At 39.9% G+C, this 26,851-nt stretch overlaps 1 protein-coding gene across 1 annotated transcript in view; it reads left to right on the top strand.

Annotated features, from left to right (window-relative positions):
* The window catches only part of ARHGAP10 (Rho GTPase activating protein 10), a 317,977-nt gene that overhangs the window by 269,120 nt on the left and 22,006 nt on the right, over positions 1 to 26,851 (top strand). Inside the window, exon 20 of the mRNA XM_045078333.1 lies at positions 22,287 to 22,443. Coding sequence (XP_044934268.1) covers positions 22,287 to 22,443 — 157 coding nt within the window. The remainder of the gene's footprint in view (positions 1 to 22,286; positions 22,444 to 26,851) is intronic.

Raw genomic sequence — 26,851 nt, 5'->3', positions numbered from 1 at the left:
AGTAGGTCTTACTTGGGTATTGTTGGGTTGGCACTTTCACACTTGGATGCTGGATGTGCTAACTGCAGCACGTTTTGTTGAATATGTGTTATTGTAGTCCTACAGTGTGACAAGGGTGCAGAGCCTTATAAGCAAAAAGTGAAAATGTAACTGTTGAAAGGGAGATAGATAAACAGTGAAGCATGAACATTTCCCTTCTGTTCTAAGGAAGAACATACTGTGACATGGATCAGTCTCTAAAATTGGAGTAGGACAAATAAGTTGTATAAATGTCCTTTCAGCTTACATGATAACAAGTTGGATTTTTTAAAATGATTACCTAACAGTTAAATGTCCCCTATCAGTGAGAATAATGCTGATGAGATAAATGAGGCACCTTAGGTATGTCAGAAAAAATCTTGTTGAATAATGAGGCATAAGCAAGAGAATAGAACTAAAAAAGTAGGCTACTGTAAGGCCTTTTGAAATGTAGATTTTTAATCCTAAAATATGGAATGCTTCTGGCAGGTTGGAGGTTTTTTTGCCTCTATCATTTATTAGTGATTTTTCTTATACTGGACACTAAAATCAGACTTCTGCATATCTTTTTTAAAAAATATTTTATTTATTCGAGAGAGAGCGTGCACAGGTGGGGGACGAGGCAGAGACAGAGGGAGAAGCAGGCGCCCTCCCACCTCACCCCCCAGTCCCTGCCAAGCAAGGGGCCTGACGAGGGACTGGATCCCAGGACCCTGAGATCATGACCTGAGCCTAAGGCAGACACTTAACCAACTGAGCCACCCAGGAACCCTATACTGGCTATCTACTGAAGAGCTTTTATAAACTCCACATTATGTCACACAGTGTTTCAAGGAGTAGATATTCTACTTCCCTTCTGTCACTACATAGTGAAATAATGAAACAGCATGGCAGTAAGGGCCCAGTCCTGGGCTATCAGCTGTGAGGGCCTCGGGAAGCAACTCCAGGGCTGCAGGAGGTGGGGAAGTTTTCCTGAGGGGAGCCATTTTGGCAGTTGGACCGGGAATGATTTCAGGTGAGGGGACTAGCTTGAATGAAGGCATGGCAGCAAAGTTGAGCAAGAACAAGGCAGGGGCTTAAAGAAGAGGCTAGCTTGATCCGAAGGGGACAGGGGTGAGGGGTAGTGACGGGCAACCTGATGAGATGCTGCCAACCCTGCCAAAGCCTGCCTAAGAAAGGAGCAGGTGGTAAGAAGTCTGGGCTGAGGAATTCATATTCTGATTCAACTGGTGGGCAAATAGCTTACCATCTCTAAATCTGTTTCATTACCTACAAAATGGGAGTTACCGTAATGTCTACTACTGTGGAAGGTTGAGAAGATTTTAGGGGGTTAATACACTTAATATAGTGTCTGGCATATAGTAAACGCTCAAGTACTGGCTTTTTCTGTTCAGTATTGTTGTTAAAGCCAGAGAAAGGTGCCTTATAGTTAGAATGATAAGAGAAGTTACTATTTTTTTCAGCAAGGGAGTTGTAACATGGAAAATAATATCAAAAGAAGTTTAATGGGACTTAATTTGTCTGTAGGAATCAGGAAGATTGTGGCAAAGGCTGGTTAAGTAGTTTAGGCTCAGAGTGATGTGGTCTTGAACCAGCACTAGGGATGGAAGATGAGTCTGGGAGAGATATTCAAGCACGTTGAGGGGACTTCTTAACTGACTCAGTGTGGAGGATGAAGGCACATAATCAAAACGAGGTCTTCAGCCATGTGTTACGCTCATAGATAAAGGTATCATTGCATTTATGTCTTAGGTTTTGCCTTGAGGATTTTTTTTTTTTTTTAAATATTTAGACCACCTTTCCATCAAGAGGAAGGAAGTATCTCATTTTGTTAGCATATTCAATACATACTGCTGTATGTAACTGTTTTGAAAAATAGGTTTGGTAAAAATAGCATTAAATGTATTAGTATAAATATTGTATATGGAAAGTCAGTTTCCATACTGCCTATGGAAAGTCAATATTAAGAAAATATTAGAATTTTCTGAATATTTTAAGAAGAACTATTAAATAATACAAAGTGTTACATCTTCTTAGAGAAAGAATAATCTCACAACTGTGAACAGTGGAGAACTCCTTTTTTCCCCTCTACTTTACCTCACAGGTTTATAGCCTCATTCACTCAAAGACTGGAGGGTACAAGATGGGAGAAAAGCACTACACTAACAGGCGCTCATTTCAGTAGATGTCAAAGGTGGATAGCGGGCAGTCCTGGCAGCTATGTACTCTCTAATCTCAGTTCCCAAGAGAGCATCTTTAGAAATTGCTTTCATGAAAACATGCTTTTGTAAGTGAATTGTAACTGCTCCGTCCTCCCTCGATGTAAGAAGAACCACCGTAAAACCATTGTTGATGTGAATCTCCAGTGACATTCTACAGCTATTGACATTTTCTTGTCGACCTATCTGATCAGCTTGACACAGAATTATAACCAGCCCAAATAACTGAGCACAAACAGATCTTTGGCTCAAGCTTGGCAATCTTCTCTCAATTCTTATCATTTTTTTGGCATGACACTTCATGGATGGGCTCTAGATAATAACTTCCTGAGTGCCAGGCCTCTTGCCATCTCTCCAGAGCAATGTTATGATTCCCCGACATGGAATTACTGTATTGTGAAGTTAAATCTAAGACCAGGCTTGACTCCGTGACAGTATATGTAGACAGATTATTTCTTAACTCGATTTTACAATGATGAGATCAATGGGTTGGAAAAAGCAGCCAGAAATTTCAGGGCTGTAATTGAGTTGTGGTGTGCCCATTAATCATGCAAGCTGCCTCCCCTGCCTTGGCGTCTCCCCAGAAGCCTCCCAGAAGCTCAGCCCCCCTAATGTTAGTGACAAAGCACACGGCAACTTCTTATATGACTTCCTATATAATCTTAACTCTGCTTCTGTGTGGGATGAACATTTCCCCTTTTCTCTGGAGGGAAAAAGCTTATTTAATGCCGTCAAAAAAAAAAAATACATAGCTGCTTCTGTGGTGAAAATAAGTTCATGGCAGGTAACTAGAATTTATAGAAGAGAGAAAAATTCTTTAAAGCTGTCTCCCTGTGGTGTGGGTTTTTTCTTCACTTCTAATAGCTTTTATTTTAATTTCTAGTTCTGAATTCAAGCAGCTGTCATTCTCTTTATAGCCCTTTTTGAAACTCCTACAGCGTAGGAGGTAGCCGGGCTGTCTAAGAAACATCTTTTCAAACCAACCAAAGTATTGTTTATCCTGAATGAAATAGAATTTTTAAGGCTGTCAAGAGTGAGTGATTTGAAACGTTTTCTTTAATAGCCAGGAAGATGAGCAGAAATCTTGAAGGGGAGGAAGGTGTTATCTCAACGTGGCCAATTCCAAGTAACTTCTATTACTCAGAAAACTCTTTTGGACCAAGATAAAAGTTACCACGAAGTAAGGATGTTGTCTACAATTAATATAACAAAACAAACCTGTGACAGCTCAGTTTTATTTCCTGAATCCATACCAGCTGTTGAGGAAAAAGAAAGAACGTGAGATGGAGTCAACAGTGGAGAATATTCCTATGAACTAGTCATTTCTAATTGCCTTTTGTGAACTCTGAGTAGCAGCTCTGCTGAGGGTTCATTCCACTTTCCATGGCATTGCTGTGTACCCTCTGCACAATATCTAGAAGGAGTTCAGTGTCACCCTTGGATGAAAAAAAGAGTCTTCAAACCTACTAAAATGAATTCTTGGGCTGGCATTTTGCATGTACTAATATTTGCTCTCTAAAATCAACAGCATGGCTTCTCGAGCTTCAAATGCGATGATGGGCACAATTTTATTTTTCTCTTCAGGTCAGAAGAGAATAGTACTTTTTAAAGTCTTTGTTGATTATCTTATTTTTAAGGTATATATTTTCTCTTAAACATTTTAATTGTTAATGCAAGAGCAAGATGCAGAATTTGGAGGGTGATGATGGTGAACAGTTACATATGCCATTGTATGCCAGACACCGTTTTTAGCAATGTCTGTCAGATAATAGATAAAGCTCATAACCGTCCAAGAGCTGCTTGAATTCAGAACTAGAAATTACATTTTGTGGTTCAGGAAACTGAGGCCTGGGGTCAGGAAGGCACCCAAGTCTTCCAGCTGGCCAGTGCAAAGCCAGGACTGAGCCTAAGCAGCACGATCCCACGGTCTGGTCTGGCCCCTTTCCTCCCAGCTGGCGTGTGGAACACAAGTGCTGCAGAGAGAGCTCCTCTTCCCGGAGTCCGCACACATGGCCTGTTGGCCTCTGACTCTTTCAGAGATACTTGGTGCATTTCAAACAGTGTGTCGATTTATTCTTTCTGAACTTCAGGAATGATTCTTGGTTTTTCCATTAAAAGCCAAAAAACCAAAAAACCAAGGGCATTGTTTCCATGTACTGGATTCAGAGTAATGGTCTCGATGGAGGAGGTGAAAGAGAAGAGGCAGAGATATGTATGGTTTTAAATCTGGGACACAGTGGCAGATTTGGGCTCTCCAAAAAAGAGAGAAAGGAAGCAAGCAGGCAAGCAAGAGAGGGAGGAACGTGGTGGGGGGAGGAAGGGAGGAAGGCAGAATGGAAGAAAAGGGTGAGGGGTGTGCCTGGGTGGGCTCAGTTGGTTAGATATCTAACTTTGGATTTCAGCTCAGGGTCCTGAGAGCGGGCCCTGTGTCGGGCTCTGTGCTGAGCGTGGAGCCTGCTTAAGATTCTTTTCCTCTGCCCCTCCCCTCTGCTTGCTCATGTCCTCTTTCTCTTAAAAAAAAAAAAAAAAAGAAAGAAATGGGGCTCATTTTTATGGAAAATGGGGAGGGGAAAACACTCATTTTATTTCAGTGCTGTATTTGTTTTCTTGTGGATTATGCAGCCATTTACCTAAACAGACCAACAGCCCATCTCATGTTAGCTGTTGTGCGGATGTCTCAGGTACCAAACTGTGCAGCAGGTTGTCATAGTAGTAGAAAGGGAATGCAATCAGCAATGTAAAGCTGCCTGAATATCCTGGATTCTGCTAGTATTTTTTCCCCTCCTCTTTCTTCCTTCTATTAAAAAGAAATCTAAAAAAAAAAAAAAACCCCAAAAACGTAGATAACGTGTTCCCTGGTTGGAAACACCAGAAAGTATAGAAGGATGTAGTGAAAAGTCTCCATTCCACCCCGTCAGCTCGGTTCGCACACCCTGCGGCGTCTGCGCAGTGGGTCTGTCTGTGATCACTGATGGTCATGGCTCGAGCCACATGAAAGTGCCAGCTTTGGGTTCCACAGTTATCTAATCTCGGCCATTTCAAAAAGAGTTTCTCATTTAGTAGGTCAAAAATACGTAAGCCATCAGAAATTTCATGCAGTTCAACCTATAGTTTCTTAAATCATTTCAGGGTGGAGATCCAAATTGGATTGCTAACTACTGTTGTTGGAAGGGTTGTACCATTTGAAACTGCTGTTCATGCATGTCAAAAATGATTGGAGAGCCTCAGTTTCCCATGGCTGAACCTGTGGTTTCTCATTTATCCTTCCAGAATTCTTTATGTATTTATAAGCAAATATGAATGGAGATTCTTCCCTACTTTCTTATGCATCCAACAGCCAGGTGTACCTAATTAAAAAAATATTAAATAGACTCATTTTTGCTTTTCATATTGCTACAGAGCTCTCCTTCCCTGTTTTTCACTGCTGTATAGTATTCTGTAGGTTCTGTTGTACACATGTACTCCTAAGAGAGCCTTGTGTTCCAGAGTCCAACCCAAGTGGATAATGCAAACCCCTTACTAACCGCACGCAGGCTTTAGTCTTCCAACCATAACCAGAATGTTTTCACAGAGATAATATACATGGTATGTTTTTGAGTGAATAAAGCAGGCTATAAACAGAATTTCCAAAATGATCTCACTTGTAAAGGAAAACTATGTCAAGAAATGTAGAAGCATAGTCATAAATCTGGAAGAATATGAATCAGTTATGACCTTGGTTATACTTAAGAGGTGAGAGTTGAGGTTTTCTTCTTTATTCATATCTGTGTTCTTTTTTCCTATATTACTTGTTACACATTCCTTGTGTAATAATACACATATTCCTTGTTATACACAGGTATTATTTATTATACACATATGTACATATTATTTTTATACACAGTGTTACATACACGTTCATATAAATACAAATGAATACACATGTGCCACATAAATATATCTGTATTTAAGTTAAAGAAGTTTCAGCTTAACACTGATGCAAGTTGTGCTTGGTATTTGGTGTGCTGGGTGTAAGTTTAAGGTTCAAAGTGGAAAGAATGAAGCAGGTCCCTGGAAGAAGGTTCTGCAGCCGCTCTGGCATGAGTGGGTGTGGACAGACTTCGTTGGTGCCACATCGAGAATGGATAGCTCTTGCTGGTTAGTGGTTTTCTGTTTGACTTCATATATCTTTCATCTTCCACTTGGGCTGCTCTCTGAACCACACTGTGCAAGCATTTTGGGGATCACTATCCCTGGAAAGACTTAGGTAGCAAAGAGTTTTATTGACTGGTAGAATTGCTGTGGTCAAGTTTGGATTTAAAGTAATCTGGATTTAAATCCTTGTACTCTTTCTGTCTTTTATGATCACGGCAAATTCTCTTCTAAGCCTCATGAGTTTGGTGCAATAAGATTTCACATGGGTTTTTTGCCAAGAACAAATGAGCTGATAGTTGTAAACCGCCCAATATTTTGCAAATACTCAAGAGTTTTAGCTTAGTTTTCTCAGGGCCTGCTGTATGAGGTAAAGAAAGGGCTTCAAGTATATTTTCATAGAAGGTAGACTTCCAAAGAGAGTGTAACTCCATCTCTTATTTTTGCCAAGCGTAATACCTAGGCATATTGGTTTCTAGTGCCTTAATCCACCATTTGATGATAATTAACATTCCTCAGGGGAGAAGAATGGCAGAGGAGGAGGGCAGGTAAATAGCTAGGAGTCCAGCAGCCCTCACTGTCTCAGCTGGGTTGGAGTTTGTGTCCTGAGCAGTGATCTAAATTTCCTGAGCTGTCCAAGTGTCAGCTTTCCTCAGAAGTTTATGGAAGACAGTTTGATTCAGTATCTGATTACTTTTTGGTTCCTCAGGATAATAGTACATGGTTGTTATATTTTTTGTTTGTTTATGTAGGCAGAAATCTGAGTCGGTAAATAATATTTCAGGACTGTTGATGATGGTGTAAAAATACTCTCAGGCTTTACAGAGTAAAGCAATTTGCTTTGACTTCTATTGACACGGCAAGTGAACGGGTCTTATTCACTTTATAATTGAATTGCTCCAGACTTCCATCGACCTTTGCAAGTCGTAGAGGTGGTTCCTGGCGTTGTAACCTAATGCCCATTAGCTGCTGCTCTAATGCTATAATGGGGTTCGTGTTTTATGTCGTGTGATACTAACTCATCAGCTTGTCCTCGCCTATGTGGTGGTATATCCAGGCTGTGTAGTAGTTTTGGGGGGCGAGCATCATCCTCAAGTTTTTCAATCTGCAAGCAATAGAAAATAGAATTTGCCTAATAATTTTATGGTAACTTCATTACACCTTTTATGCCTTGATGTGACGCATGAATTCATAGTTCAGGAGTTGCCTTTTTCCCTCTTATACAAGTGTTTTGGTAGGTGCATATCTGTATGTAGTTTTGTTTTGTTGTGCTTTTGGAATTGGGAGTCGGAGGCTATTCTACTGAGATAACCTTTCCTAGACACAATTTCAGATAAAGACATCGTATTACCCAAGTGGATGATTCCCATTTAGCCACTGAGTGTCATTAATCTGCATGTTATTTAGCTTCATTAAGGTTTCCATTACCATTTGTCTTGTTGGATGAGGGCAAAATGAAATGAGGGGACCTGGGACATTTTGCCCCCTGCCCAGCATGACGTTGCCTTAACTTGTAGCAGAACTGAGAATTGGGTAAGTGGGACTTTAGGAACCTTTCCTTCCACTCGGCAGTGATAACCTGTCTTAGGGCACTCCCACTGTGGAGAAACACAATTAGCTTTCTTCCCCTAATGGGCATTTGGCAGGGTTAATCTCTTCTGCCTCCTCCCCTTTCTTTCCTAATGTAAGACTTAGGGAAGATTTTCTGATCAAAGAATCTAGACTGTTTTCTAACAGAAATCATTTACCACCTACTACTCTAGGAACACTTAAGAATTCCCTTTGAAAGGTAGGGTTGGATTTGCTTTTTTAACAAAAGATATCCAATTACTGTAGGAATTTTAAAAGTTCGATTTTAAAGTCAAACTTTGAATTTCCTAACCTATCTTGATTATTCTAATTAGTTTAAGAAAGGAACTCTGTGTGTGTGTGTGTGTGTGTGTGTGTGTGTGTGTATCTACATTTTTAGTTAAGGAAAGCTGATGTATAAGATAATATGATGTAGTTCTTCTGGTTGAAGTTTGGAGGAATGGATAAGAATAAATATCTGGCCTGAAAAATATATCAACTTTAATTTTTGTCTTGCTTTAGACTTTTTCTTTTTATAGATCTTGCCTGTTTAAGGGCACTATTGATAGTGTTTCATAAAGCAGATTATCTCAGGTCTTTGGCTATTTTGGGTACAGTAGACTGGCATATGGGAAGATGTGAAGGGAGTGCCAGGTTTCCTTTGGCTCGTTAGGTATTAATTGGGTGTTGAATCTGACCCTGACCCTTCCCAGCCCTGCTGCTCACAGACCGTTCTGCTGTGCATCATTCCTTCTGTTTGTATACCACAGCTTCCAGTTAGAGAAGGTCATAGAAATCCGTGAAGTTCTGACCCAGCCAGCCATTTGAGTAGGTTGTGAAGAAACAATCCTGTTCACTTTTCTTCAGCAATCAGAGTTGGCTACTAGGATGAAATCAGTGTTAGGCAAACCACCTAGGCAAAATAGGCTGTTCCCTTATTTTTACCATTTTCCTCAGTCACGGTAAATTTGGGTATCTGGCCACACTCATGCCTATACGTCAGTAATTACGGGAAAGCTAGTGCTAAGGACAAGAGATGCAAAAACAAAACACTGGATGAAAGCATAATCTTGCCTTTGGAGCAGGCACGAGTGATAAGCTGTTCTGGAAGTCATGCTTCTTACTCAGAGGTGAGTAAGGTATTAATTGGGCTAGATATTAATTAACAGGTATTAATTAACAGCTAGAGAATGTTTCACTGTCTGTAATGATTTTACCCAGTAGTCTGAAAGCAAGTAGGAATTACGACATGCATCCAAGACTTGGATAGAAAGCATGAGTCCATGGGCAACTGGGTTGTCCTTGGATGTCCTTGTTAAAGGTAGAATTCTGTTCTAGATGGGTTGTTTTTCTGCTCCAGTATGACAGTTCTAGGATGTCTCATTTCTCACGAGTCAAGTAGCAGAGTTTGAACGTGTAGTAAACACATTTCAGGGAAGAGCCTTGCCTGACGTATGCTACAGTTCCCATGCACTGGATCCTTATTGAATTCTCTGATCTCCGTTTGCCTTAAAATTCCCTTATTAGTCCCCTTCTCATCTTTATGGAAATCAGCGGAAAAATTCTTTCTTCCTACTGTTCCATATATCTGAAGCTTCTCACCAGCTCCTGAACCTATTTATCTTAATTTACGTAGGTCACTTCCATATTTGTTATCTGGTTTTGACATGGTAAAATACGGTGACTCAGACTTTATCTTAGCAAAGTAGAAATGATGTCAGAAACTATAGGAAATGAATTTGGGAGTACTGTATTTGATACAGGGCCCTCCTTTTCAGTACATGTTATGTCCTGGGCAACATTAGAAGGAAAGATGGCTATGGCTCGAAAGAGATTATATTGATGTCATAATATCTGCTACATGGTGGAAACTAGGGCAGCCTGAGTATTTCCTGCTTCGTTCAAAGGTTGTGTTTTCAACAGGCTTATATAAGTTAGCAAAACAAACAAATGAAGCTCTCTTCCTACTGCAGCATTTCACTGTCACCTCCCACCCCCTCCCCACTTATAGCCTCGTCCCATCAAATTCATTCCCAAAATTATTGTCTGTCGGCTACTGTTGACAGATGTTGATTCTTGAGGGTATCCTCTCTCCCACCTGCTCAGCCCTCCTCGGCTTCAGTCATTAAGCCTAAATGTTTGGAGCGTGAATCTACCTTGGTGCAGCATCATTAGAGAAGACACACCAGTTGGGCAAAGAGGTCAAAATACTCTCAGCTAGACCGTAGTGATTATTATTGGGCAGCCCTATTTTAAAAGATGGAAAATACAGAATGACAGGAGAATGGATCCAGGCACAAGGGGAGAGGATTAACCACAGCAGCTTTGTTCACCCCCCGAGGCTGAGAGTGTCCGCCTAATTTTGGTTGAAATCAACCTTCAGAAGTTTAATAGATCATATTTAGTCGTCAGACCTATTTCTCTGTACTTAAGGTGAGTTTTTATTTGCTGAATCACATTTTCTCATGGATTTAACACTGTGATTTTTGAGACTTTGTTTCTCCTGGAAAGTCTTAATGCCCATAAATATTAATGATAATAGTTAAGGATATTACCTTCTTACCTTGCAATATAGCTTGCATTTACTAATTATAATATACAAGTAATTCCCCTTACGTCATGCACTAAAAATAAAAAGTACATCAAATGTATTTCAGTAAATTTTAATTTTATTGAGAGTTTACTGTAACTAAATTTTTTAAATTCACATATAATATATTATTTGCTTTAGGGGTACAAGTCTGTGATTCGTCAGTCTTACACAGTTTTTAGCACATACCCTTCCCAGTGTCCATCCCCTAGCTACCCCCTCCCCTTCCAGCAACCCTTAGTTTGTTTCCTGAGATTGAGTCTCTTATGGTTTATCTCCCTCTCTGGTTTTGTCTTGTTTCATTTTTCCCTCCCTTCCCCTATGATCTCCTGTCTTGTTTCTCAAATTCCTGATATCAGTGAGATCATATGACAGTTGTCGTTTTCTGATTGAGTTATTTTGCTTAGCATAATAGCCTCTAGTTCCATCCACATCATTGCAAGTGACAAGATTTTGGTTTTTTAATGGATGCATAATATTCCATGGTATATATATCACATCTTCTTTATCCATTCATCTGTTGGTGGGCATCTAGGCCCTTTTCATGGTTTGGCTATTGTGGACATTGCTGCTATGAACATTTGGGTGCATGTGCCCCTTTGGATCACTACATTAGGATCTTTGGCCAGTAGTGCAATTGCTGGGTCATAGGGTATCTCTATTTTCAACTTTTTGAGGAACTTCCATGCTGTTTTCCAGAGTTGGCTGCACCAGCTTGCTTTCCCACCAGCAGTGTAGGAGGGTTCCCCTTTCTCCGCATCCTCACCAACATCTGTCGTTTCCTGACTTGTTAATTTTAGCCATGCTGTAACTAAATTTAATTTGATCATTTAAACAGCCATGATGACTCTCATTTGACTATCAGTATTTTGGAAAATTGCCTGTTTAAATATGGCATAAAAATGTTCTGAACCTTTTTTGTTTTCCAATAAATATTTTGGATCTCTAAAGTTTGCTTTCGTTTTTTGTTTTGTTTTGTTTTGTTTTTTTGGTGTGTTTCACAAATTTTGATGTGAAATGTTTTTATTATCATTGAATTCTAAATCTTCTTAAATTTCCATTATAATTTTCTTTTAAACCATATTTAGTTTACCAGCATATGGAAATGATTAAATCTGTACTTTTGTTTATGAAGTTATAAATAGTTTGCAATTTTAATCTGAGATGACAGTATGTATAATAGTCAATCTTTGGTATTTAAGACCTTAGTCTTGCTTCAAAAATATTCTGTGTTCTTCTTCTTTGTTGTTGTTTAAGTGTCACTGACACAAAATGTTACATCAGTTTCAGGTGTACAACTTTATAATTCGACAGGTCTCTGCCTTGTGCTATACTCACCACAAGCAGGGCAGCCGTCTGTCACCATACCCTGTTATTATAACATCATTGACTATATTCTCCATGCTGTACGTTTCATCCCTGTGACTTATTCATTCCAGAACCAGAAACTTGAATCCCCCAGTCCCCGTCACCCATTTTTCCCATCCTTTTACCCTGCTTCCTTCTGACAGCCATCAGTTTGTTCTCTGTATTTATGGGTCTATATCTGCTTTGTTGTTGATACTGTTCTATGTGTTTTTTTTTTTTAATTATTTTATTTTTTCAGCGTTCCAAGATTCATTGTTTATGCACCTCACCCAGTGCTCCATGCAATCTGTGCCTTCCTTAATACCCACCACCAGGCTCACCCATCCCCCACCCTCCTCCCATCCATAACCCTTGGTTTGTTTCTCAGAGTCCAGTCTCTCATCGTTTGTCTCCCCCTCTGATTTCCCCCAATTCACTTTTCCTTTCCTTCTCCCAATGTCCTCCGTGTTATTCCTTATGCTTCACAAATAAGTGAAACCATATGATAATTGACTCTCTCAGCTTGACTTATTTCACTCAGCATAATCTCCTCCAGTCCTATCCATGTTGATAAAAAAGTTGGGTATTCATCCTTTCTGATGGAGGCATAACACTCCATTGTATATATGGACCACATCTTCTTTATCCATTTGTCTGTTGAAGGGCATCTTGGTTCTTTCCACAGTTTTGGCGATTGTGGCCATTGCTGCTATGAACACTGGGGTAGAGAGGGCCCTTCTTTTCACTACATCTGTATCTTTGGGGTAAATACCTAGTAGTGCAATTGCAAGGTCTTAGGGTAGCTCTATTTTAAATTTCTATGTGTTTTTAAGATTTTTTTTTTAAGATTTTATTTATTTATTTGAGAGAGAAAGAGTGAGAGAGAGCATGAGATGGGAGAAGATCAGAGGGAGAAGCAGACTCCCCATAGAGCTGGGAGCCTGATGTGGGACTCGATCCCAGCACTTCAGGATCATGACCTGAGCTGAAGGCAGTCGCTCAACCAACTGAGCCACCCAGCCACCCTGTTTTTAAGATTTTTTTTTAAAAATTATTCATTTCACAGAGAGAGCTACAGCGAGAGAGGGAACATAGGCAGGGGAATGGGAGAGGGAGAAGCAGGCTTCCCACAGAGCAGAGAGCCTGATGTGGGGCTTGATCCTAGAACCCTGGCATCATGACCTGAGCCGAAGGACCCTGGCATCATGACCTGAGCCGAAGGCAGATCCTTAACAACTGAGCCACCCAGGCACCCCATGTTCTATGTATTTTTAAAGAATATGTATCCCATTTATTGCCGTGTGTGTGTGTGTGTGTGTGTGTGTGTGTGTGTGTGTGTGTGAAATAGGTCACCTCGGTATTGTTGACTGTGGATCTTTTTTTTTTTTTGGCCTGCCTGATTAGCATCTGAGAGTAGTATGTTGAAATCTCCAATTACAATTGTTGATTATTCTGTTTTTCCTTACAGTTCCACTTGTTGCTTGAAGTTGTATCCTTAGGTGCTTACCTTCTTGTTAGATCATCTTGTCCCTTTATCAGTATAAAATGACTCCCTTCATCTCTCCCCCTTGTTAAGATCATTATCTTTTTTTAAAAAAAATTTTTTTTTATAAACATGTATTTTTATCCCCAGGGGTACAGGTCTGTGAATCACCAGGTTTACACACTTCACAGCACTCACCAAAGCACATACCCTCCCCAATGTCCATAACCCCACCCCACCCCCCTTCTCCCAACCCCCCTCCCCCCAGCAACCCTCAGTTTGTTTTGTAAGATTAAGAGTCACTCATGGTTTGTCTCCCTCCTATCTTAATATTTGCCTATTACTTCTGTTATTTTTTTTTACTCTCAGCCTTTTTTTAAGCATTTTTTAAAATCAACACACTGCTGGATTTAATAAAATACATTTGGGCAGTCCCTGCCTTTTAACTATTGAGTTTAATCCATTTATTTTATTGTATTTACCATTATGTTAGGACTTCTGTCATTTTATGATTTTTATTTAATAAATTTTGATACTTTTTTTCCTTGCCTTTTCTTTAAAAAAGCAAATGTTCTTTTGTTTCCAGTACTGTTTTTGTTCCTAAGGCGATTGTTCTAATGTTGGGGCACATAATCTCATTTATCTCTTGATATCTTAAACTTAATTATATGTGTTTCTCTCACCACGCCTAATAAGACAAATTATTTAATGCACTCTTCTCTGTCTCTGGGCTCTCCTCCCCAGTCATGTTGATATTTTCCAAAATTTTTGTTCTGGATCATTATTATTATGTTTTTACCTTTTGTCCTAAAGTTTTTATAAGGTAATAATAGACATTATCAAGTTTGTTGAACATACCATATTACTTCTTTAATTAAACAATTGAGTGTTTTCTTTAAGAATGTTATCAATGCAGTTCTTTTTGTGGCAAACCTTGTGTATTTTTATGTTTAATAATACGTTTATTATGGTCACATTTGAGTGGCAGTTGGCATTTTGAATATATAATTCTTTGCTCAAAATTCTTTAATACTTTAAAAATATTACTTCATTTGTGCATGCAGAGTTGCTGTTGAGAAGCCTGATGTCAGTCTGGTTCTTTTTTTGTAAGATCTGCTTTTTATATTAGGAAGCTTTTTGTTTCTGTTTTTTCCTTGTATTTGATATTCTCAAATTTTGCAATAATGTATTCTATATGCATTCTTTTCTCTCTCTCTCTTTTTCTTTTTCTTCCTTATTCTAAAATTTTTAATTTTAGTTACCATACAGTGTTAGATTATTTTCAGGTGTATAATACAGTGATTCATTAATTTCATGTCACCCAGTGCCAATTTCACCCATCTCCCCACCCTCTCTGGTAACCATCAGTTTGTTTGCTGTAGTTAAGAGTCTGTTTCTTGGTTTGTCTCCCCCGACCCTTTTAAAAAATCTTTGCTCATTTGTTTTATTAAATTCCACATGTGAGTGAAATCATATGGTATTTGTCTTTCTCTGACTGTTTTGTTTTGTTTTTTACTTAGTATTATACTCTTCAGCTCCATCCATGTTATTGCAAATGGCAAGATTTTATTCTTTTTTTTGTAGCTGAATATATATATATATATATATATATATATATATATATATATATATATGAATCCTCTTTATCTGTTTATCAGTTGATGGACACTTGGGCTGCTTCTATATGTTGGCTATTGTAAATAATATTACTATGAATATGGAGGTGCATGTATCCCTTAGAATTAGTGTTTTTGTGCTCTTTGGGTAAATAGTGTGATTACTGGATTGTAGGGTAGTTCTATTTTTATTTTTTCGAGGAACCTCCATGCTGTTTTCCACAGTGTCTGCACCCATTTGCATTCCCATCAGCAGTGCAGGAGGGTTCCCCTTTCTTCATATCCTCACTAACACCTGTTGTTTTTTTGTGTGTGTTGTTGATTTTAGCCATTCTGATAGGTGTGAGGTGATAGCTCCTTGTACTTTGATTTGCATCTCCTTGATGGTAAGTGATGGTGAAATCTTTTTTTGTGTCTGTTGGACATCTGGTTGTCTTCTTTGGAGAAATATCTGTTCCATGTTTTTTGCTCATTTTTAATTAGATTATTATTATTTTTTGGATATTGAATTTTATAAGTTCTTTATATATTTTGGATACTAACCCTTTATCAGATGTGTCATTTTCAAATATCTTCTCCCATTCCACAGGGTGCCTTTTAGTTTTGTTGTTTCCTTCACTGTGCAGAAAGTTTCTATTTTAATATAGTCCCAATAGTGTATATTTAGTTCTGTTTTTCTTGCCTCAGGAGACATACTTAGAGAAAAGTTGCTTTGGCCAATGTCAAAAAAGTTACTGCCCATGTTTTCTTTTAGGGTTTTTATGTTTTCAGGTCTCTCATTTAGGTCTTTAATCCATCTTGAATTTATTTTTATGTATGATATAAGAGAGTAGTCTAGTTTCTTTCTTTTGAATGTTGCTGTCCAATTTTTCCTGCACCCTTTGTTGAAAAGACTATCTTTTGCCCTTTGGATATTCTTTCCTGCTTTGTTGAAGATTAATTGGCCATATAATTGTGAGTTTATTTCTGGGTTTTCTCTATTACTCCATTGATCTGCATGCCTATACCATACTTTTTGATTATTACAGCTTTGTAATATAACTTGGAGTCTGGAATAGTGATGCCACTAGCTTTGCTTTTCTTTTTCAAGACTGCTTTGGCTATTCAGGGTCTTTTGTGGTTCCACACTAATTTTAGGATTGTCTGTTCTAGATCTGTGAAAAATGCTGTTGGTATTTTGATAGGGATTGCATTGAATCTGTAGATTAGTTTGGGTAAGTGTAGACATTTTAACAATCGTTTTTCTTCTAATTCATGAGCATGAAATATCCTTCCATTTTGCAGTATTTTTTTTTTATTCCCTTGTTTGGCACTCTGAGTTCTTTGGATTGAGGTCTCTGAAGTTCATTTAATTTTGAGGAATTGTTGTTTTTTCTTTAAGTATCCCTTCCTCTCAATTTATTTCTTCTTTTGGGGCTTGGATGTTGGCAATTTCACTTTCATTCTATATTACAAAGCTCTAAACATCTGAATTTTTGTGCTTGTTGAGTTTGCTATCCTAGCTTTCTTTGTGCTCTAGAAATTGTATAATTCTGTCATAAAGGAGGATTTTGTGTGTATACTCATGGTTGTGGTGAGTTGGAATCACCTCTCTCCTGTTTTCTCCTACCTCTCTGTCTGGTTCTTGCCTCAACCTAAGTGCTTTGGTTGGGAGCTAGGTCTTATTATTCCTGCCAATAAATCACATCCTATGGGGTGGGAGGGTTAGGAATGTCAAATCTAGTTTCCCAGGCAAGTGGGGAACTCAGTCATAGATTTCAGGCCTCCATTTAGTGTGGAGAGTCCTCCCAGCCCCCAGTTCCACATGGAGAGCCTAGCTCTAGCCACCTGCCCCATGCATAGTGGATTATAGGTGTATTGTACTTGGGACACCTCAGGATTTTTAAATGTCTGTCTGGTTCTGCTGATTTCCACAGGTCCTGGAGCCAGTAGTCCTTCAGTTTATGCTCCCACTGACCTCTGAAACTGCTTTCCCTTTGTTTCACAGATAAGTTTAACAAAAATTAGAGTACAGTTATATCTTTTTATTTATGTATTTTTTAAATATTATTTTATCATTTTGTTGTTGGTGGTGGTGGTGACAGCGTATGTGGGAGGGTAGGGTGGGTTTCCACTTAAAATTTCATTGCTCTCTTGAGTGGAAATTTCCTGACCAGCCTTTATTATGTAAGTGTTACCGTGGTGTTTTAAGTGTAGTTACTTTGCTCTTAGCAAATGCTTCTTTGACCCTAGTGATGAACTGTTTGATATTTAGAAGTACCTATGATTTTCCTGACCTGACAGGGGGCATATGTGTGGGTCAGTGGAGTGGCAGCAGTGGTCTCATTAGAATGAAGTTCAGTTAGTACGCTGGATCCTTTCTCTGCATTTTTCTTTCCCTTTCTTCTGTTCCACTTTCCTTTTCTTCCCTAACTCCTTAACAGTTAGGAAATACATTTGTGAGGAAGACGAGAAGGAAATGCATGAAATGGAAGGGAAACCTCAAAGCCTTGTTCCCTCCGATCATGTAAGAAGCTCTTCTTACATGAAATGACCAGAAATAAATGGGGAGAGTCATTTGTCATCATGCGAACAAGAAAGTTCACCTCCTAGAGTAAAAGTCTGTCTGTCTATTAAAATTAAAGAGATAGAACGTCCTTTGCATTATTAGATATGGTAGAACTATGAAGTTCTTGTTTTGTCTTCTTGCTCTGATTTTCTGCCAGTCTTTCAAGTTTCAGTCTATCATGAAAATAAAACACTGCTCATGTCCTCAGAGTCATTAAAAAAAAGTCAGACTCAATAGTGAAATGTAGTAGCCATCACAAAAGTCGTGTCCTCTTGGATGCTTTTTTGCCCAAGGTTTATGAAAATGTATGCCTGTGAGAGAATCCTAAATATTTGCAGAATCACACTTCTTCTTTGTATTTATCGTACTAAGCATAGCAGCAATCACCACCACTACCAATACTCTTGCTTGAAGGAGAAGCTTCCTTCTTGCATCTGAGGCTTCTCCAGGGTTCTCTTACATTCCCACATCATTTCCTTTGTGTCCATTTAGTGCCGTGACTTCAGTTCTACCTACCTGACACTCAACTCAAAACAACTGTCCCCAACCTCTTTGCTGAGCTCAGCAAAGGAGTACCCAGCTCTCCTCTGGGTACTTTCACCTGGACATTTTATTGACACCCGTGGCTCAAGATGTCTACAACTGGTCTTATTATCTCCCACACGCAATTTGTTCCTTGCTTTTTATTCCCTATTTCAATTAATAGTTCTACCATTTGCCTTGTTGCCTAAGCCAAGAACTTGAGGGTCATCTTAGGTTCCTCTCTCCCCCTTCACCTTTATGCACAGAGTCCTAGTGTCTATACTACTGAACATCTAGTGTCTGTTCTACTGAATATCTCTTGAATGCATTCTCTGGATCTTGTCACTTGAGTGCTTCACCCCCCACACTAACTTCCGAATGCTTATGGAACCAAGTCAGGTACTTTAATGTTTATATATCATCGCACTTTGTACCCTTACTCTCCACCTTTGACCTTATTCTCCAGCCAAATCCAACTATCCAAGGCTCTGGAAACTGCCACATTCTCTCTTGTTTCTATGCTTTCAACCATGATAGTGCTGTATCAGGGGTTCTTCCCTTGCAAGTTTGGTAATAATTTCTTCCTTTTCCTGTTACCTGCCTCCTATGTCTTTCTCCCTCCACCACTGGCAGGTTTGAAAACTTCTTTCCCTGGATCTCAAAGCTGCTTGATACAATCATAGTATGACTGACGCCATCTTCTACTGTTTGTCTTTACCTTACTGCCCTTGGTACTGTACTGTGGGCACTTTCGAGTTAGGGACTGATTCTTCACCTTTATAACTCCACAGCCATGATGTCTCTCGTATGTTAAGTAGAGGCTTAGTTAAACATTTGTTGATTGATAAAGAAGATGAGAGGTATTTGTGGTTTGAAAGGGGAGAGGATGTTAATCAGAAGCTGTGTGCAGATTCTGTAACAATAGTTTGAGGGTTATAGTTTTTTTTTTCCTCCTCCTCAGTTCCTAGAGGCACGGGCTTTCCATATTCATAATATTTCATGTGGCAGTGAGTCCATGGTATTTCCTGAAGGTTCCTGGTTTGTTTGGTCCTGCATTGTGTCCTTTAAGGATTACCAAGACTGAGGTCTGGTCTCTACCCTCAAAAAATGTATAATGGAAATGGGGAATCCAAACCAGGTCATGAAACCATTAGATGATAGCAAATGCAAACTTGCTTGCTGCCTCTCATTGTGAGAAAGGAGAGAAGGGGCAGAACAGGCAGCTGGCAGGTGCTTTATGGAGAAGGTGGGAATGGAGCTGGATGCTGTGAAGAAGTCATTTTCTCTTCTGGGTTGTGGTAGTTCTATTTCTAGTGAGTTTCTTCTCTGGGAGTCTGTTCATAATGAAAGTCCTTCGGCACCATTTCTGCTCACTTACCGAAACAACCTTGTTACTCACAGGTGATTTGTCTGGCTGTAGGTGCCTGTTAAAGGGTAACACCTACAGGAAGAGGTTGTGTGACACTCGAAGGAAATGGAAGGTGAGAAACAATGAGAGTATCCGACTTTAATTCTCAAGTACAAATCGGTTTCGTAGGCTTTAAAATCTTAAATCCAGAAATCATTTGGGTATGGAGGTTTTTTAGAAAAAGTTTTATTATTTTCATACTAGTTAAAAAAGCCCTAGTTTGATTTGGGGGAACTAAAGTTTCAGAAATGGTTGTAAGTATTTAATGTTTATGTGCCTGGGGTGTTCTGTGCCCGTTTCCTCGAATTCAGTGATTCTCAAGTAGATAAGCTCAGTCCGGAACAGTGAAGGAGAAAGGGAATATGTCTGCCTAGAAAGTAGGGAGAGGTATTTCTTCATTTGATCAGTTTGTATAAACATACTCCCTTCTACCAATATTCTTTTCACTGGAGGGGTTCAGATCGCTCCTGTTTGGCTGGCTAGGAGAGAGAAATTCTCATAATAGAATGTGATTTAATTTGTTGAATGACCGTTTGTGCTGTGTCAGTCTGCTGGGGAAAAGGATTTGAGGCCTTGTGGATGAGCTAGTGTATCCGGTTGTCAAAACATCTCAGGCATCTTATGGAAGTAACGTTAGACCCTTGCTTTCCACTTCCCTGAAGTTGCTTCTCATTGAAAGGCTTTTCCTTGTAGGAATGAGTCAGGAAATATCTGGCCCCAGACTCTCATTTGCTGTTTTTGCTATGTCATGCCCTGCCCTAGAGACAGGGCATGAGGCCCAGAGAGCAGAGGGCCAGGATCCAGCCTGCCGAAGCCAGGAAGCTGCCTGCGTCTGACTCACTGTTGAGGTGATCCTGTTCTGCTTCGGAGCTGATCGTATTTTGCTACTTCTAGCCAAGCCCCGATTTGGCAGCGATCACATACATACGTGTTCAGGAGCTCCCAGGGGGGCTGGAGCTCCAGCCCTTATTCTTGGGCATATTCACAGAACAGAACTGGATGCATGTGAACTCTCCAGACACAGGAGGAGAAGTAGCTTTCGTTGCAGAGTGGACTGTAGCCCAGAATGAAGATAAAGCAGAGGGAAATCATAGTGGCCTATCAGTGGGTTATGGTTTATTTTCCTGAAAGGTGCCCCGTGTATTTGGGGCTGAGTTACTCCAATTAGCTAAACACTATTGCGGTGACAGGCTGTGGAAAAGTGACTTCACTGAAAGGAATCATGCAATACTCTAGATTGCATATTTGCAGATGGGCACTGAGCAAGGCTTTACAGGGACACTGAGGCCACCGAGAAGACCTGCCCACAGAGGTTGCCTTCATCTCTGATTGCGGCTTCTCTCTCACCTTCCCCCGATGACAACACACTTAAGGAAAGAAAAAGCTCAGAAAATGGTCGCTTACCAGAATCCTCTGCCCACAGTCGTCCTGGTAGTTCTTCCTAACTATCCCCATAAAGAATTCCTCTTTCCAGCCATCACCACCATCTGTAACTCCTACTTTCCTGAATTCAACTTTTCTAGATCTCCATTTCTAAGATTCTTTCTCATAGCCTGAGTTGTAAGCTGGGTCAGAGTTAAATAAGAACTGTCTAGTACAATCAATTTTCAAGGTTAGCATCCTGGGATCTAGCTTAATCAGAGCCCAGAATTTCTCTTGTGCTTCATTATTAGTAGAGCTGAAATCCATCCGTGGTCGTTTTCCGGGAGCAAGCTCCTTGCTCTTCCTGGCGTGCATGCGCACTCTCGTTCTAGGACCTGGGACCAAAGGACCAAGGGAAAATGAAGGTTTGATCGGCTGGAAGCGGTTTGGCTTGGGTATGGTCCTCCAGCTCTGCTCCAGTGGCAGATTCTGGATCTACTGTTGTGACCTCTCATCTATGAAATCAAGGTCAAATCGGTGCCTCTTGATAGAATATTGCTACTTCTGCAAGGCCCCCTGAGGCAGTTAATATTTTAATGGGGACTGTGAATGTGAATGGGGCCGGGGGGCCCCAGCTCTGATAGGTGCTGTTCGAGGACGTTATGGTAGGGGGTAGAGACCCGTTGAGGAGAACATCTGCTTTTGTGAACTCTCTTCTCCATCTTCTCCATTTCTTCACCCCAGCCTGTAATATGTACAGATGATACTAAATGCATTCCATAAAATGGTCCTCTGTGAATGAATAAATCATGTCACCTATTTAAAAAATGCCTTTTAGTTTTGGTTTAAAGTCCTCCCTGCAGTCACCGCAGGGGCCTGATTCTTCTAGAACATCTTCCCTAATGTTCACAGGGAAATGGAAGTTTCCCTGTGTCTGGGATTTTAATAAATTGTACTATTAAATTGTAATCCAAGATACCAGCTCAGAAGACAAGATGCCTTTAGAGTCGCTGAATTTATTATGCACTCAGTGGTGACTGGCAATGTCTGAAAGAAGCATCCGGTGACTAGAAAGGGAGAGATTGGCCATGTTGGGGTTGGTGTACTGCTCTGAATTGTTCTTGGAGTTATCACTGATTTATAACTGTGTTCCTTAGAGATTAGGAAATCATTGTGGCCACCACTAAAGCTCTCATCTTCCATTGGATCTGATTTTGATTATTGTGTTTTCTTATGGGGAAAACACCCCTCACTGTGTATCATCTGTGATTTAGTTTAAGCATCTTTGGTTAAAAACAAAAAACAAAAACTTTAAAGAGAGGACACCCAAAAAATTTCAGGGTGAATTATAAGTGTAATCTTGTATTTAATTTGATTTGAGTAATCAAATGATGCCATTTAATTGTTCGTGGAGTTGTTTTTTCCCTTTTGAGTACGTGTTTGGAAGTTTATGCTATTTTTTTTCTTCCTTAGGTGACAGTGTTAACCTTCCTAAGGCCGACACCACAGCTGGGAATCTAGATTCACTTTCCTCTCCATCTCCCACAATTGCAGCTGTTCCTGGGCCTCTTGGACCAGACAAAAACCACCTTGCAGATGGGAGCAGCTTCGGGGACTGGACATCCTCTGTGTAAGTAACTATGCTGCTCTTTGGTGCTGAGGAAGGAGGGCTGTGACCTTCATGTTGAAGTTCACATGGCAAGTGGGTACTAAAGTGTTAGGTCTGAGGATCTTTGCTCTCTGGTCAGTGGGATGCTTAAGGAAAGATCACGCATAAGGAAGTTCTTCTTGAAAGCATCTCTGTATTTCCAATGTGGAAAAGTGGATGGGTGCTCTTTCAAATCTGTTTTGAGTTTAATTTGTGGCAGTTTTGGGTTGCATGAAGGAAATTTGTTATTGTTCTACTCAGACACTCAGGATGTTTTCTCACTAGTAATGCAAACTTTTAGACATAGGAGAATGCATGCATTGGGATCTATACGTAGACTCTTGAAACTCTGTAGAATGATATTTTAGTTGTTTGAATTTTCAAGAGCTTTGTGCTAGGGTTCTCTATCTTCTCCATAACACCCTGCATACTTGACAACTGATGGATGAAATACCTGATTTTATCTTCTCAGTTTGGATGTGCAGATCAGCTCGGGTATATCAGGACAAATAATACTAATACAAACAATATCATGGACATGATCTGACTACATGTTTGTCTTTCTGCACTGACCAAGCTGTGAAATAAATGCAGATTGGTGGTGGTTTGGGACATCCAAAGAGAATCAAATTTCAAACAAATGCTTGGAGAACAACAACAACAAAGGAACCCTACTAATAATTACATGCCCTTATTTGATTAGTCAATCAAATTACATCCAAAAATACATTTATAATTTAGCCTGAGAATATTTGGGTGTCTTGCCTTCAAAGTTAAAAAAAATTTTTTTTTTTAAATCAAAATTGCCTAAAATAAGTCCTAGATAATGATGTCATCCAACCCTAACTGGGCATTCTTGGGACTTTAAATGTAATTGGAAAGCATCCCTCCCATTACTTGGCTTTTTATAGTTACTGCTGGATTCACATGAAATCATTATGAACTTAATTAAGTATTAAAAGAGGCTGGGAGAATTTTGGTATGCTAAAATTTGGGGGTGACCTAAAGACTGAAAATCTAACTGAAACTGCAAGTGAAACTCAAAATATGGAAACATTCTCCAGATGAGCTCTTTTTCCCCAAGATTGTAATAAATGTATATTCATGTGCTGGAGACTGTGTATTGTGGACTTAAATTGCATATTACTCAAACATGCTTGTCATTTTTATTATTCTTTTTCTAGATTAAAAATTCTCTTTTCAGTTTAATACTCCAAGCACCAGTGATAGTGGTTACATAGGAACCAAGAATCTAATCCTGGGCACTCTGGGGGTAGAATTTGCATGGGTGCATGTGGGTGCCTGTGTGTGTGTTAAAGCAAAAAACAGATTTCTAATTACTTCTTTCAGTAAGCGTGTATCACAGTGGGGAGCTAGTTCAGTTAGTCCTGCCTCTTCCAGAGTGGTTCTGTAGGAATGTGACATTATGAACCATGATATAGCCAATGCTCAATTCGTAGCACGTTCATGCCTGAAACATGAAGGGCTTGATATTTTTGGTCATAAATCAAGCGAGGAGTGAATTCCCCAGCTTCCTATTCATACTGATTTTAAAATGTCATGGAAAGCACTCCACACTGAGAGGCCAAAAAGGGAGAGGAGAAAATAAGTAGTTGAAGTGAATCTGGAAAGGAGATTTGTGTTACAATGTAGACTTTCTCCTACTTCAAGAATTTGGGTTCCCCCCCCATGTAATGGATAAAATGCATGGATATTTCTCTTAATTATATAGAGTGTTTCTTGTGTATCTTTTGAAGGGTTTACTTGTAAGCGTATTTCAATCCAGATTTATCATGAAGTCAGGAGTGTGTCCCAAGCTTGAGCACTCACCAAGATCACCTGGAGGGCTTGTAAAGCCCCCACTGCTGGCCCCTTGCCCCCCGAGTGACCCTGAGGCTTGAGGGGCTGCCTCCAAGTATGCATCTCTAACAGAATGCCAGGTGATACAGACAACTGCCCCTCTTGTCCCCCTGGAGCCCGGCATGTGTGGATTGTAAACAGCTTCCCCAAGTGTCATTAGGATGAGTGATCTCTCTTCTTGCCTCCCCTTCTCCCCAGCTCTTCTGGGATGGTGTGTTTGCTGTCTTGAAGTTCCCCTGGCTGGTTCCCCATACTTTGATTTGCTGTGCCTGAAATATTCCCCCTTTCTTTGCTCACGGCGATCTGACCTATCTTTAGGGCCTAATTTAGTTTCCACTTTCAGGAAGCTTTCTCTAGTGCTGTAGTCTATAGGAAGATTCTCAATATCTTTCTGTCTATACCCGATGCTGGACGTGGGGAAAATATTGCCTTCTAGTATTAGGTGATGTTTACCTTTTAGTGTTAGTCGATATTTAAGTGGTGTATGCGTATGTGTATCTGTATATTCATATCAAAGTCTCTGTCTGCCTGTCTGCCTATCTCTGTATTTTAGTCTGTTCAGGCCGTGATAACACAAAAACTTTGAGTGGCGTATAAATGGCAGAAATTTATTTCTCACAGTTCTGGAGGTTAGATTTCCAAGATTAGGATGTCCTCATGCCAGGTTCCGGTGAGAGGCTACTTCTGATTTACAGAGTGCTGCCTTTGTCATTCTCTTAAAGACCCCTAATTCCATTCGTGAGGACTATTGTCAGGACCTCACTGAATCCTAATGACTTTCCAAAGACCCCACTTCCTAACAGCATCGCACAGAAGGGTGTAGAGTTTCAACACAGACATTTGGGAGGGACGCAAACTTTCAGTCCCTAACACTGTCTTTTTCTCACTCTAAGATAGGTTATAAAATTATTGATGATACAAATTGGGTTTTATAACTCTATGAATTTTTCGTGATCTTGACATAGTTCTTAGAATGGGAAATAAAATATTATGTATTTATAAAAATACCTCCCTCTTGGTAATCTCATTTCTTTCCGTATATCACTGAATGTCTGTTAAGCAACTGTGGTTTGTTTCTGGTCCATCTGCCTCCTTTCTTTTAAAGATGAATGAGTCTTCCTCCAGGAATTTCACGGAATTAATCTCACCATTTTCTCTTTATAATATTTTTTTCTTTGCTTCCTTAGCATCTGTAAATGTGGTTTTCATTGTGTGGTGTTTTGTTTGTGTGTTTTTTAATTCATGATCTCTTCACGCAAGCTGTACAGTATTGAATATGAGTAGGTTCTGAGTAAATACTGATTAAAATTCCTTTTAATGAAACCAAAATTGCTGTGGTGTCATTAAATCCTCTCTCTAGGGCTTTAAGAAAGGAGGCAGTGCCTGGGCTGCCTGGTTTTACTCCAGGGTAGTGATTCTCCATTCCAAAACTTACACTTGCTTTATCTCATGTCCCGAAACACGGACAAATGTATGTGGATCACATAGGACCCCAGTAGCTCTACCGCACAGAAATGCCGTGACCCATAGCCACTGGAAAGCAAATTTGCAGGGGAAAGCCTATAGCAGCCGAGATTCAGATAGAGGCAGTGTGTAAATACAGCTGTAGCCTCTGACAGGTAGGAAACAATACAGCAGAATTGGATTTCTTGGGTTTCTGCTGATGTTTATGACTTGTGGGTATTATTCATTGCAGTCAATCAATCAGGAGCTATTACTTACCTGTACACTCAGTAAGGTGATGGGTGACTTCACTGCCAGTGAAGAATTGCTAGCTCAGTCTCCTTGGAGGACATTACATCATAGGTCAAGGTATTTCGGATGTTCCGAAGTCATTCCCCCCACCCCCCACCCCCAATAAAGTGGTTTTCTCTAAACAGATTTTCTTCAATTGTAAATGATGGAACAGGTTCTTGGCAAGTAATCCTTTTAGGTTCCCTGCCACAAAAAAAAGAAAAAAGAAAGAAAAAAAAATCTCTTTTAAGAAATACCCGCCATTGCCATCTGCTTCCTATATAGGTTTCAAATGAAAAGGGTCACCCCGATTCTTGCCAGCCCATCTCCACCTCCAAGATGGCAGCATCATAGAATATGTCTGTGTGGTTGGGAATGTTGGTATCCCCGGGTACAACTGACCCTGTGCTCTGGTGGGCCGGGAGGGTGGTAGATCTTTCTGTCCCATATGATGAGAAGCTTGGCTTAGTTTATCCTGAATATTAAGCAAGTCCTGACCTAGGTTTGCTGCCCAGAGCTGCTTTGTGCAACAGATTCATGCCTACCCGGACTTGATGCTAGCTGCTTGCAGTCTTTAGACAGGAGACTCCCATTCTCATTTGCAGCCTTGTGCTGCAGGTCACCCGTAGACCCTGTATGCGCTCACTGGTAACCAGTTGTATGCTCATCAGTGAAATAACTCGCTTTCTTTAAATTGGGCAGTTTGAGGTTATCCATAAACAGCTACTTGGCATTTTAAATTACTCGACTGTTGGTTCCATGATTGCTTTTTAGGAAAAGTTGATGAACACATTTT

This window comes from Mustela putorius, unplaced genomic scaffold, assembly GCF_011764305.1.
Source record: "Mustela putorius furo isolate JIRA1106 unplaced genomic scaffold, ASM1176430v1.1 tig00000242_pilon_pilon_pilon, whole genome shotgun sequence".
Lineage (NCBI taxonomy): Eukaryota > Metazoa > Chordata > Mammalia > Carnivora > Mustelidae > Mustela > Mustela putorius.
Note: the sequence above shows the minus strand (reverse complement) of the source record. Positions and strands in the feature narration are given on the sequence as shown.